The sequence below is a fragment of the Silurus aristotelis genome (genome assembly GCF_946808225.1).
Source record: "Silurus aristotelis genome assembly, chromosome: 18".
In the NCBI taxonomy this organism is placed as follows: Eukaryota; Metazoa; Chordata; class Actinopteri; order Siluriformes; family Siluridae; genus Silurus; species Silurus aristotelis.
In genome coordinates this window covers 1,349,333-1,364,332 of record NC_139591.1, presented here as the reverse complement: position 1 = coordinate 1,364,332, position 15,000 = coordinate 1,349,333, and the positions used below count along the sequence as shown (strand labels likewise).

General features: G+C 37.2%; 1 protein-coding gene across 4 annotated transcripts in view; it reads right to left on the bottom strand.

Moving 5' to 3' along the window:
- skor2 (SKI family transcriptional corepressor 2) overlaps nucleotides 1–15,000 on the bottom strand; it is a 97,674-nt gene that overhangs the window by 6,845 nt on the left and 75,829 nt on the right. For 2 of the 4 annotated variants that reach the window (XM_083567954.1, XM_083567957.1), the window contains exons 3-4: nucleotides 5,307–5,369; nucleotides 1–764 (exon numbers count right to left, since the gene is read on the bottom strand). The exon at nucleotides 1–764 is cut by the window's left edge and continues 1,085 nt beyond it. In XM_083567954.1, coding sequence (XP_083424080.1) covers nucleotides 1–730 — 730 coding nt within the window. In that variant the 5' untranslated portion in view covers nucleotides 731–764; nucleotides 5,307–5,369. Of the gene's footprint in view, nucleotides 765–1,834; nucleotides 2,156–5,306; nucleotides 5,370–6,126; nucleotides 6,199–15,000 lie in introns of those variants that run through there. The other 2 variants (XM_083567955.1, XM_083567956.1) reach the window with 2 other exon arrangements.

Sequence of the window (15,000 nt, the reverse complement as noted above, 5' to 3'; positions counted from 1 at the left end):
CCCGCTTGCGGCTGCCGCCATTGAACATGGCTTTCACATCCTCCCAGGCGAATACCAGATCATCTGGTGGTGACTTTTCTGACAGCTTGAGGTGCCTGCGCCAGGAGTTGAAGTTGGCAGCATCAGGCTGGGTGTACTTAGCCTCGGGCATGCGGTGTGAGTGAAAGATGAATTTGTTGGGGGAGAAGTACATGTTGCAGTAGGAGCACTTTATGCACTTGGCCCTCGAGCTGTTGTAACGAGCAGGAATAAAGTTGCCACGGCAGCCCCATGCGCACTCGTGTGTCACATCAAAAGCAAAGTTATCGGGCAGCTTGGGAGGATTGTTCTCACCCAGGAATGACTTGCAGAGTCGCTCAGCCTCACGCTTAGTGATCATACCACAGCGCCGGGATGAGATGGGCATAGCACCGGCCCGCCTCAGGATCTCCAGCTGTACTGGAGTGCACTGTACACACGTGATGCCCAGGGCTACTCTGCGGTTGTGTATTTCATTGTAACTGTAATTCTTTAACAAAGTGTTGGAGATTTGAGCCAGACAGAGACGCTCCTGGTGGTCAATGACCAGCGAGACGATGGGCACTCCATACAGAATAACCTGACCCACTTGGTTTGGTTTGAGGGAAGACGAGTGATTGGATCGGGGTGGAGTGAGAACTTCTTGCTGGAATGAACTGGGAGGGCTAGCCATGACTATATTGGTGGATCCAGGGAGAAGACTCTTGTCCATCCTATGGGGAACTTAAATAGGAAACGGGTTGTAACTGCGAGAAAAAAAAAAGAGCAAAAGGATTCAGTTAAAGAAGGAAATAAGGAAAAGCAAAGAATGTCAGTTCTATTGTGTAAATGTTTTTTTCTATTTTTTATTATCGAAAAAATTCATTTATTTTAATAGCAAATAATTTAAATATGTTGCGTGTATTTATTTTTATTAGATAAAGCAAGCTTTGTTAAATAAAGAGTAAACAGAGTAAAAACTCTATATGACATTTAAACAAAAATTATTTATTTTAATCTTGTCCCGATATAGTGGACATTGAATACTAAATAAATAAACAAATAAAAATAATATAAATACATTTAAAACAAATAAATAAAAAATACATTTTATACAGATACTATATAAATTGCTGTCACGTGAAAAAAAAAGGAATGAAAAACATACAGCTTTTTCCCTCATTTTCCAAAGACTGAAAAATAAATGTAACAATTTTTCCTTATATTTTCTAACACTTATATTTTTACTGTAATAATCGGATAAAACGAAATCCGTATAGAACAATTCCGTTCCCAAATATAATGCAAACATAAACAAGAAATATCCCGAATTTCGAATTGATTAAAAACAAGAATAAAAAAATTCCGTTTTAACCCGTACAGTGCGATCGGATTGGATTATTTTTTCTTTCGGCGTATAATCGGACGCCGTTCGTCTCAGCTCGAATTATAAAAATGAAAGCAAAAAAAAATTAAAAGGCAGAATTAGATTACCAAGCAGCAATAATATTAATAATAATAATAATAATAATAATAATAATAATAATAATAATAATAATAATAATAATAATAACCTGCTACAAAAGTAGTATAATAACGTGTAATTAGCCTTTAATATTATTATTACTCTTATTGCAGCAATAAATACAGATATACATGTATAAAGATATATATAAAATTACACAGAAATATGTCACCGAAATGCGTGAACGGAGGACACACATGCATGCACACACCCACCCACCCACACACACACACACACACACACACACACACACACACACACACACACACACACACACACACACACTTCTGTTGATTCGAGATAAAGTTTTACCTCTCGCAGGTGCTCAGTTTAGCCGAGCATGTCCGCGCGCGCTCCTTCTCACAAACACCGGCTGCGCCTTTACGTACGGCGGAACGGAATAAAACGCAAAAAAAATCCAACACAGACCCGCTGTTCTCTCCCACTCCCAATACCACTCCCACTCCCACTCCCGACCCGGTTCGCGGTTCCACTGGCGCGCGGCAGAACAACACTAAGAGCCCAGCGCGCTCCGGCTCGGTCCCATTATAACAGACGTCCGCGGACGCGCGTTGATTGGCGCAGCGCTCCAGTCCGCGAGCCTCAGCGAGAGCGGCCCGAGGAGCCAATGGCGTTCAACTAACTGCCACTAAGTGCTAAGAGAGAGAGAGAGAGAGAGAGAGAGAGAGAGAGAGAGAGAGAGAGAGAGAGCGAGAGAGAGAGAGAGAGAGAGAGAGAGAGAGAGAGAGAGATGGGGGGGGGGGGTGCTCTAGGTTTCCAGGGTTCAGAGGTTCCGGGGGCTACCCGGAAATCTTAATGAGAAAGGTGGGAAAAAAAAAGTGACTCGAGTCACGTGTGTTTAGTTTGTTTTTAACAAAATTGAACAAAACATTTGATTATTATTATTATTTTTTTTAATAATTGCATTAAACTCTTTTACGCACGCGCCAATTAAAACCCACACAGGCGCGAGCTCGTGCAGAGTTCTGATGGTCTATCAGCGGTTTATAAACAACAACACGAGCAGAAACATACAGAGCTGCAGACCAACCAAGACCTTCTATCATTCATCTGACTGTAGAAGAAGCAGTTCAGACATCAGGTACTGACACTGTCCAGCTTCTCCTTTAGTTTATATACATGAAACAATAACATAATAATAATAATAATAATAATAATAATAATAATAATAATAATAATTATTATTATTATTATTATTATAATAGAATAATAATTATAGAATATGGGCTGTGGATATTTGTTTTGGTTTAAACTATTAAAACATGAACTTTCGGTAACATTTAGGAATAGGAATATATATATATACATATACACACACTATATTAATTATAATTACCCTCTTGATTTATGGGATTATAAGTGGTCTGTAATCATTTATGAATAACAATAACTACAATAAATTGTCAGATGTTTTCATCAGCTCGTAATAAATGGCCCACCTGTGGTCTGTCAACACATGTAAAGGTCATGTACAGATCTATTAATTAATAAATTGATGAATCAACAAAAGAGAAAGATTTGGGAATGTTGGAAAATGAAAAAAGGCTGTCTTATGGAGCTCATATTCATCTGTGTGGATGTGTAGGATCTCACAAAATAGCAATGTAAATGATCTCGGCTCCAAAATGCCATCAAAATAATTAGGATGAAGAAATGTGTGTGTGCGTTTATTAAAATGACTACAAACAAAATCACACGTGCTGTGAACTCGAACCGGGGTGTTTATTTATGTATTTATTTATTTGAAAGTTGATTTGCTTGTTCCTTTTTTGTTTGTTTATTTGTCTGTTTTCGTGGTGATTAATGCAGTTGTGCGTGTTAAAGTGTGTGCTGTATTGACTGTAATTGGCTCGTGGGATGAGGGTCCCATCTGCTGAGCTCTAAAGCTCATTCCCTTCTCCTCCTGCTGCCTTTTGTCTCCTCACGCATACACACACACACACACACACACACACACACACACACACACACACACACACACACACACACACACACACACACGCACACACACACACGCACCGCGCGCATGAAGTTGGAGCGCACGCTGAAAAAGTACCAGACCGACAAGGAGCAAAAGTATAATAATAATAATAATAATAATAATAATAATAATAATAATAATAATAATAATAATAATAATAATAATAATAATAATTAATTTGAAGTAGAAGAAAAGGAAGAAAAAAAGGAATAGTAAAAATTAAAAGAATAATATTGAACTTGTAGTGTTTGTCTCAGTTACTTAATGAATGAATTAATGAATGAAGGAATGAATGAATGAATGAATGAATGAATGAATGAATGAATGAAGGAATAAATGATTTTCTCTGAAACTCTCAACTGCGGTCTCCATAAAGCAACATTTATCTGTAAATAATCGGTAATTTAGAAACTCTCAAATCAAACCAAACCTGTAGTCTTTCTCACACACACACACACACACACACACACACACACACACACACACACACACACACACACACACACACACACACACACACACACACACACACACACACATTGACAACACAGAACCGCCTCAAAAAAAAAATGTTCGGCATCAATAAATGATGAGTTTCATCTGCGCGCGCGGAGCTCCTACTGCGAAATTAATCACGCGCTTAAAGAAGAATTACTCCGGTGACCTGCGGGGGTCAATGCACCGGGACAGATCCTACAGAAATTAATAGCTACAAGACTTTGACATCACACAGCAAATCAGTCAACAAATCAACAAACACGCCCGAAGCAAATGAGTTCTATTTCTGAACAGATGAAACACATCATAGTTTCACACGAGGACATTTCTTAGGCTAATGTCCCAGCAATTTCACTTACAATGAGAATAACAATAAATAAACACACACACACACACACACACACACACACACACACACACACACACACCTATATATATATATATATGTGCCCTATATTGTTTGTGACCATGAAGCCAGAAAAAATTTTTTGCGTCTGAACAAATGATGTCCTTTAATGACGTAAGCGATTTATACACGTTTAATAAAACAATATGCAATAGTATTTCTTTTTAAAAAGTATTATCTTTTTTATATATAAATCTTTCTGTATATATTCATCTCTCTGCATCTCTCCATCTCTCTCTCTCCCTCTCTGACGTCATAGTTCACCACTTACACACTTATTATCTCACCAAGTTCTTGCAGTCTGTCCAAAATAAAGAAAATAAGAAAATATGTAGTGTTTTTTGAAATAGTATTTAAGTTTTTTCAAGCTTTATGATTTTTTTTTCTCATGATTATAACTTTTTATTAAACTTTTGATATAAACTATATATGTATTCTAATTTATGTAAATAAATCCGCGTGCATCACAAAAAAAAAAGAAAACACATTTTTGTTTGTTTAATAAAACACTGATTTCACACAGATTTTCTAAATGTGTGTATCTGCAAAACGAGGCCATGACGTGCAGAATGATTCCTCCTCCAAACTCTAAAGCTTCTTCTCTGACTGCTTTCATTATCATTATTATTTTCTTGGATGTAATTGTTCTTGTAATCGTCCTGAACTGAATGTTTTCAATAGCTGTTATATAACAGATTAAACAGCTGGATATCGTTTAAAATTTATTAGTGTTTTTAATTTTTTTATTTATATAAACTGGTACAAATTGTGCAAAAAGTGTGAGACAGATTAATAAAATAATTTCAGTTTAGAAAAGCTGCTGATCTGCAGAACAAATATCAGTATCGTGGGAAAAAAATATATAAATATTTACATACCTGGCTGGATATTCACAAGAGCTTCAGATGATGTCCACCTCACTGTGCAGCATGAGCTGGAGTCTAAGACAACACACACACACACACACACACACACACACACACACACACACACACACACACACACACACACACACACACACACACACACACACAGATGTGTAAATTCCTTTTGACTTAGTCTCATAAAGCTAAAACAGGCTTAATAATAAAATTGTGTGATCATCAATTATATTTTAATGATGAATAAATGTTTGTTTGTGAGTTTAAAAAAAAAAGACAACCACAAGAAAAATAAGAGAGGAATAAAAAAGAATATTTTGCGTCTTTGCTTTTTTTTTTTTAGATTTTTGCTAAATAAATTCCCCTTATTATTGAAAGCTGAATGCACATTTACATCGTTTAATTAATTAATTAGGATTTTTTTAATTTTTATATAATGTATATAAATAGTAAATGTTGCAAAGAACAAAAATTCACACCATCTCGCTTTACAGAGACACGTGCTGGGAGCTGATAAAGACTTTACATCAACAAAACAGAGCAAAACACCTTCAGTCAATTATGTTTAAACTAGTTACTGGACAAACACACACACACACACACACACACACACACACACACACACACACACACACACACACACACACACACACACACACACACACACACACACTCCTATCAAGATGAATTAACACCTAACACTATCAGTGTCCATCTGCGTCCAGTTGGTCTGATAAAACATCTTGAAACATCTTACATTTTTCCCTGCAAACTTTTCCATCTTTTTTTTTTCAGATATAAAGCAATCACTTCTTACCTGCCTTCAGCACGCGCGCGTCTTGGCGCTTCTCGATCTCCCTGGCTTTGCTGAGCTTCTCTTTTACACACTGGCGCCTCAAATCGGGTTGCCAGATTGTGTAAACAGCTTTCTCCACATTTTCAAATGAAAACCCGCCCAGTGCATGCTGAACAAACCCTATAGTGTAACTTTGCCAACTCATCTTCCATCCTGGTGTGATTATAAAATATACCACTGAACCACCCTGCATCCTGGAATCACTCCTTATTTTTCTATTTTTAGTTGGTTGCCAAGTTGAATAGATAAACCCCATTAAAAATTAGACCATATAATGTCTTTCTTACTATTGCATTGAAAGATACAATGTTTAAAAATGACAAAATATTTGTATTATTTATTTTATCTGATTATTACTATCAAGATACAATTTAAAATAGGTTTAGTCTGTTTTTGTTCACGTAGTGTGTATTTATTAACTGAGAAGGTGCACGTGGTCTACAGTTAATTACTCTTATCCTTATCAGTGGTCCTTAGAGTACAATGATGTACACTATATTCACAGATACAAATTAAACATACAGAAGATGTACCCCGACGGCATCATCGATGGAACATGAAAAAGGAAGAGTAAATGCCATTGTCTGATGGTTTTCTGCTTGTTATTTTAAGCACATCTGACTGTAGCTTTTAACATTTGTGCTTTTTTTTTTAAACACATTTATATTGGCCAAGTTATTTAATTGACCATGTATATAAAATAAGCAAAATGAGCAAAGGAATTAGCAAAAATCATGCATACAGTGAAAGAACTTCAGGAATTAATAGGTTGCTGGTGAGTAAATTGATTTCGTTTATTCATCACAAATATGGAATCTAGTAGAAGTTGGTATGAAGGTGGAAAAAGCAGCAGTTCATTTTTATGCTTTGGGATGAAACAGATTTCCTGCTCTTTCCTGACACAGTAGATTTACAGTAGGGCCTGTGTAAATCCAAGAAGTACATTTTAGACACTTGTTTAGACCAATTAAAAATGAGAAGCAAAAAAGTTTATAAAAGAACTCAATGAATTCTGTCTGCTGTGATCGTAAAGTCTGAATTTTATTATAAAGTCAGTGATATGTACAAACCTGCATCTCATTGGCATTTCATTGGTTAAAATGTTGAAACCACACCCAGGCAAACGGAAATGCAGTCATAAAGTGTTGACTTCAAAAAATGCCCCCAATAGATCAACTATTTTGGAAAATAAAAGCAACCGAAGAGCCGTACCCGAGGCAGACATCATTCAACATAATCATTAAAAGTGAGACAGTTGCAGGACAATGCATGAAACATTTACCTCAGCTCTGAGCTCCTCATTGATCTGTGCAGCGAGCTTGAAATGTACATCCTTTACAAATGATTCATGAGCAGGATTAGTTATGTAGGAAACTCCATACATTAGGATGTCTTTTACAATAATCATAAACACAGCTCAAAGCACGTGTCTGCATGGTACGACTGTGAGGGAAGAGGATCTCTCCATCTCAGAAGGTCACTACTGTGATTGAGTGCTAAGAGATATCTACATCTTCACAGCAGATTTGCTGAATTAAAGCAGTGTCATGTTTCATTTCACAAACTATAAATAGACTGGAGTATATATATATATATACACATACAGTATAAAGTCTTTTAATTTATATATTAATTACTATAATTATTTACATATTTCTTTTGCATACACAAAATTGTTTTCTGAAGTCATTTTCTTGTATATAAAACCTTAGCACTTCTAAGAGTTCTTCCTAGGATTTAGGATGTACTGTAGTTCTCTCTCTGACCCCGTCCTCCTCTTAGCCTCTATAATATTCAGGGCTGGACTCAGAGTTCAGTTCATGAGTGCCAGTGTTTTATCAGCTGTTTCTCTGCATAAATATGATTTCACTGTATTACCATGGTGCCTGGGATCATGCAGGTATTTGTCTTTCAGAAGAAATTTATTGATGAATTAAAACCTGTCTGTACTTTTCAGAAGCCCTGAACCAGAATGGAGCCTCCACCATGTTTCACTGAAGGCTGCAAGCACTCATTCGTCCATCTCTCTCCAACCATTGATGATTGGACTCAAAAACATCAAATTTGTATTTCCATAACACTTTTCTACTGATTGAGATTGAGCATATCTGAGCTTTTTCACAGAGGAAAAACACAAATGACTTTTTTCCTGGTGGTAAAGTCCATTTCTGGGAACGGTAATCTCCTACCAGGAATGTTAAATAAACTTTTTTTTTTTTACAGAAAACTTTACTATGTTAAAAATGATATCCTTTGCCATGTGAGTGCCTGTGTAGGTTACTATAGATATTGTTGTAGGAAATTTTAAATGCAAACCAGAATTTTAATATTATGCCACAATACATTCTGAAAAATTCTTGAAACATTGCTGTTGTATAGGACACATATCTTTGCCCTGTACTCATGCACTCATGTTCACATGTCTAAAAAAAAAAACATTTTAGTAAACAGTAATAATTTTCTTTTATGGGCAAAAGTTTGTTTACACAACGATAAGATTAGTTTGTGCTTCCCATTCCACATTCAGACCCTATTTGCTGTTATAATAGCCTTCACTTTTCTGGGAAGATGTTCTACTAGATTCTGTGGGGTTTTGTGCTCATTCAGCCACATGATGTAGGTGAGATGAAGTGAGGAGGCTGCAGTCAGCATTCACATTCATTGTTTAGTAGAGTTGGCGCTCTATAGCAGGAGATCTTCTGCTCCAACTCATGTTAAGCAAATCTTCATGGAGCTGGCTTTGTGCACAGAGGCATTGTCATGCTGGAACAGGTTTGAGTCTCCTAGTTTCTTGAAAAGGCAAAATTTCTACGTCCCATACGCCACAAACTTTGTGGGAGGTGTTTGGGGAAGAACCACATCTGGCTGGAAAAGTCAGGTGTTCCAATACCTTTGTCCATAGAGTGTATATAAAGGAAAGTCAGACCTACTTCTCTACTGATTTTCCCACCTAAAGCCTAAACAGGATCTAGTGGTTACCAAAAATGAGTAAATAAACGAATTAAATACAATCAGAATATTTAACACCGAAGCTTTTTTTTTTAAAAGTATCTAATAAAAAAAAAAAAAAACTCTTGAATTGATCAAACTTAACGTGTTAAATAGTCTGAATGTTAATTGCTGTGCTGCTTTGGGAATTCATCCAATAATTTAGCAGGTTTCGTGTTTTAGTAAATGGTTTTCCAGATTATTATTTTTTATTTAAAAGCAGTCACTTTGGACCAATAAAACACGGTGAGGGAATCACAGATCTGTAAAAACATCAGCGTGGATCAAAATTGACATCATTTTTTTTTTATTCAACGAACAGGACCTGTTAAACTGTGAATCACGAGGATGCGAGCAGGGAATTCGCTTTCGTCGTAAGAGTTTTTGTAATGTGAACTGACTAATTCCTTCAGATCGCTACTCCATTTACAAACAAGTGTGTTAGCGAAATGATCGATCCTGTTGTAGTGAATGTTTTCTGTAACACGAGAAGCTTTTTGTATAAACAATGGCTGGTTTTGAGGTTGTGGGGTGGGGTGGGGTGGGGGTTTCGAACCCTTTGCTCCAGGTAAACAGGGATCATAGTTAAGCAAACTCGACTAACTTTACACTTTCTTAATGAGTGTACAGGCCCACAGCCAGAATTTATATTGCAGGATTTGTAATTAGACACTTTCTCACAGGTACTGGTCCACCAATCTGCTGGCATCTCTTACTCCTGCTGCACGACTGGGATCTCAGGCTTATTGTCAATAAGTAGCAGGAAGGTGGTAGGGATCTGACTCTTTGCCATGTTTGCATACATCGAGAACTAATTTGGACGAAACCACATCTCTCTCTATCTCTCTCTCTCTCTCTCTGGCTCATTAAGAGCTCTCTCTTTCTTTCTCTCTCTCTCTCTTTCTCTCTCTCTCTCTCTCTCTCTCTCTCTCAGTTCCTCTCACCACCGACTTGTAAACAGCTTTTAATGTGGCTATTAGAGGAAGAGGACAGGAAGCAGGGAAAACATTGTACTTCATTATTTATGAGGAGGTTTAATCCACTGCTTAATCACCATTGTTTGTGTGGAGCAGGCCAGCGGTGCTGCTCTTCTGGAGACAGGAAGTCCATTAACCATTTACGATCCCTATAATTTTACAATTTCATTCATTTACACAGTGCTCTAAATGAGGAAAACTTTCCAGGTCTGTTTGATAAATAGGCTTCCAGAGTGCATGTTTAACTTCCTGCACTGCCACATACAGGACTTTAGAAGAGCGTTTTAAAACGCCATCGTTTATAATCACTTGTATTTAGGTGTTTAGCAAACCAGAGACTGTTTTTCGTCTCACAAGCCAGAGATGATCACTGGTATAGAAATACGTTACATATGGTGTCCCTGCCCGTATTAATCGTGCAAGCTCTTAATCAGCGCTGTAATCCCTGGAAACAGAGGGGAATATGGCAGAATAAAGATTAAAGTCTTTACCGTGCTTCGTTTTTACCCACTAACAATAAAGGGATATGTAGTTGTTGTTTTTTTTTTTGGCGTCCTATTTATTCGGCTCGTGATGTTAATAAGCCGGATTTTGTAACATCAGTTTTGTTTTCGCAGTCTGAGCTGAAAAAGATACTCCGATAAGATGATTTGGAGAAGTAAACATGTGTATGTGCTGTGTGTAGAAAAAGCCAAAAACAAGATTTATAGCAAAATATATGTGGCCATAAACATGTTTTTTTTAGGCTCAATACAATGACTCTGTATACAGAAGTCGAAAAGCATCTAAAGCTCCTGCCTCATCATGTGCATCGTCATACACAGTCATGAACCTCAGATTCCTTTGCTTGGCATCCTTACGGAAAGGTGGTTAAGGCATTGGCCTTTGACTTTGAATGCTGTGAGTTTAAATCCCAGCCACCCTAAGCTGCTACTCCTGGGCTGTTTTTTGTTTTTTTGCACCACTCTGTGTGTAGAGATGGAGATGTAGTAGGTCAGTGGTTAATGTGTTGCATTTTGGATTTGAAGGTTGTGAGTTCAAATCCCAGCAATGCCAAGATGCCACCGCTGGGCCCTTGAGCGAGACCCTTAACCCTCAACTGCTCAGTTGTATCTTCTTCTTCTTCTTCTTCTTCTTCTTCTTCTTCTTCTTCTTCTTCTTCTTCTTCTTCTTCTTTCGGCTTCTACCATTAGGGGGTCACCACAGCGGATCATCCGTCTCCATACCCCCCTGTCCTCTACATCTGCCTCTTTCAAACCATATAAAATCGCTAAATGTATGTCGTTCCGGATAAGGGCATCTGCCGAATGTGACAAATGTAAATGTAGAGAGTATTGTGGGTGAAGATCCCAGCAGAATTGTCCAATCTAATCCAATCTAATCTGGCACCAACAGCCATGCTGTGGTCAATGCCAACGATATCACATTTCCCCCTATTTCTCATGAGCATCATGTACCTGCATGACTTTATGCACTGCGTCGCTGCTACCTGAGTGATTAATTGAAGAATTGCATAAACTATTGTGTGTGAAGGTGTTTGTAAAAATATATTCTTACGTCAGGCAAACGTAGCGGCGCATGCTCCGCCCTCTTTCCTGAACCGACGCTCATCCGCATGCCCGCTGCCACATACATACATACATATATATATATATACTGTATACTTTATAGAGTTCTGGTGTAAATCGCTCTGTTTTGTTAAATTATGTTCTGTTAGTAGTTCAATTATTAACAAATTACAGTATATTACCGCATAGTGTTCACTATTCTTTAAGATTCCTGTCTCAACTTACGATCATTTCAAATTATGATGGTATCTTCATTACACATCTCCATCGTAAGTCGAGGACTGACTGTAATGCAAAAAAAATATTGATCAGTAATTTTTTTAAGAATGTATTTGAACGCAAAAGACGGCGTGTACGATTTCGGAGTGAATGTTGCCGAAGCAATAAAACTCAGACGGTGCTATAATGAGGTCTGTGTAAAGCATGCTGTATGCAAGCCTTTTGTGAGACATTTCCACCAAACTGACATCATTAAACACACACACACACACACACACACACACACACACACACACACACACACACACACACACACACATACACTTCAGTCAAATGTTCTACCTGGGAGGCACCAGTGGGCAAACGCACACAAGCAAAGCCAATTAACACACATAATTATTATTGAGGCAACGGCCCACAAATCTCTTCCTGTTTTTAAATAACAATTCTCATTAGCTCGCTCACATCAGCAGCAGTGACAACAACAAATAAAATATTAAACATAGTTCAACAGCTCGGTAAACAGAATCACATGTACACACTAAACTGAATAAGGATTAAATCTCAATTCACACACGTATCACATGCGTATCACTGAATCTACACGCCGTTCATTTCACCAGGAATAAACTTCTGACTGACACAAGGGCAATTTGAAGTGTTTTTAATGGGGGTTGTTATGAAAAAAAGCTCTAATCACATGACTACATGACAGATCACGTTTAGCTTAGTTGGCTGAGATGATTAAGTGGTGTATTAGATTGTATGATTATTGGAGAAGGAGACTAATGGAGAATGATGCAAGAACCAGAAATATGAAGGAAACAACAGAAGCAGCCATGTTGGTGTTTTTCCTGTAATAATATCTTACGAATTTAATCCTTATTTTTAATCCTGAAAGATAAAGTGCTGCCAGGGAACCGTGAGGATGAGATGGATTTAAATAAACAAAACAAATAAGGATAGAAACATTTGTATTTCATACAGAAAAACAAACATGGTCTTGAGTACATGTTTTTAATGTGAATTGTCAGGATTATGCCAAAATCTGCACTAAACTACATTACCCATCAGCCCCGAGGACCTTCTATTAGCAGGTGTCCAAACTCTTTATCAACTTTAGCAAATTATTTAGGTACAATTTTCAAATAAAAAAAACTATTGTCTGGGTGCTTCTCATATGTAACCAGTATGAAAAGTAAAACTAGTTCACACACTTTGTGTAGAATTAAACAAAACATTATACCTGATGCTTCAGGATGCTTCAGCTAAGCCCCGCCCCCTCTCCTTTCTGATTTGCAATTCATTGGAGAAAACCTCACATCAAGTGACAAACTCACAGTTTTAAAACCTTTTTTCTGATTATTTTATATGAATAAATAAAAGTGAAGTCGTCTCAACTGCAGATGTACAGAGTTTCACTGCTTCCATTAATAAACACAATGCAGAGACGAGATCGGTGAAGGGACCGAGACAGATGGTTTGTTTTTCATTCTATAAATGACTTTGAATATGTTGTTTTATTAATCAAATCTGTCCGGCAAATGGATTGAAGATTATCTAAATCGTTATAAAAAAAAAAAAAAAAAAAATACACAATGAATCCTTCTTTCCTAAAAGAAGAACCATATTTACATGATTTCAGTAGTAAACCTTTGCAGCATATGAGAAGAGCTTTAGATGTTGCCTTGATCGTTTACTGTGAGACGACCTGATTGACTGGAAGGTGTTTTTTAGGTGAAAGATGTGGGAGGAGATAAAATGCACTAAATTAGAGATTCTTAAGAATGTAAAAATGCATACTACTGTGCATACACTGAAAACACCTTCTGAAATTAGTATTAGAAATAGTATTTAGGGGTAATAGTAGTATTTATAGTATTATTAGTTGTTGTAGAAATGGTGTTGGTAGCATTTCTTTTAGTATGTAAAGTAGTAGCAGTAGTAGCAGTAGAAGTGGTATTAGTATTAGCGAAGTAGCAAAGGTAGTGTTAGTAGTAGCAGAAGTAGTATTAGTATGAGAAGTAGTAGCAGTAGCAGTAGTATAAGTAGGAGTAGTAATAAGTAGTAATACTATTAATAGTATTAGTAGAAGTAGTAGAAGTGGTAATATTACTACTATTCACTAATCACCACAGCGCAGTGATGAACCACTGACTAAACAAGTAACTAACATATGTGTACTGTATACAGTCTTATTAGCTGAATGAATTTATGTATAATATATGCAAATATATAAAGTGTATGTATGAACTTTTATTCATCAGTAGCAATAAAACAGAAGTCAGTGTTTACCCTGAAACCCTGTGGAGATCCACCAAATCCAGTTCTTTTCTTTTTCCCTTTTTTAAATATGTGCCAAGTCCTTAATGATGCAGCCAAGTTGTTTATTTAGCTTTTTTTTAGCCTTAGTCTCTAGAGAACAATCACACACACACACACATACACACACACACACACACACACACACACACACGCACACCAACATCAACGCACACATTCGCATCCGTCTCTGTTAATTCTGTGATGACTGCAGGAGAAGCAGAAGGAGACGACATGCCTCCCCAAATCCTTCATCTCATTTGATCTCCACTGGAAATCTGCCACAGTGTGCCCTGTACAGCTATAACCCTTAATAACACACACACACACACACACACACACACACACACACACACACACACACACACACACACACACACACACACACACACACACAAATTGCTACATAATATCTGTGAATCATGTGCATGCATTACAGAAATGTTTCTTTATGATCTGTGAGAAAGATGAAAACCTGAAAACAGAGAGATTTCCCAAGAAGCTCTGTCTTTCTTTCTTTCTTTCTTTCTTTCTTTCTCTCTTCTTGTCTCTCCCTCTCTTTCTATCTGTCTGTCTGTCTGTCTGTCTGTCTGTCTGTCTGTCTGTCTGTCTGTCTGTCTGTCTGTCTGTCTGTCTGTCTGTCCCTCTCTTTTTGTCTCTGTCTATCTTTCTGTGTCTCTCTGCCTTTTTTTTCCATGTTTCCCCCTTTCTTTCTTTCTTTCTTTCTTTCTTTCTTTCTTTCTTTCTTTCTTTCTTTCTTT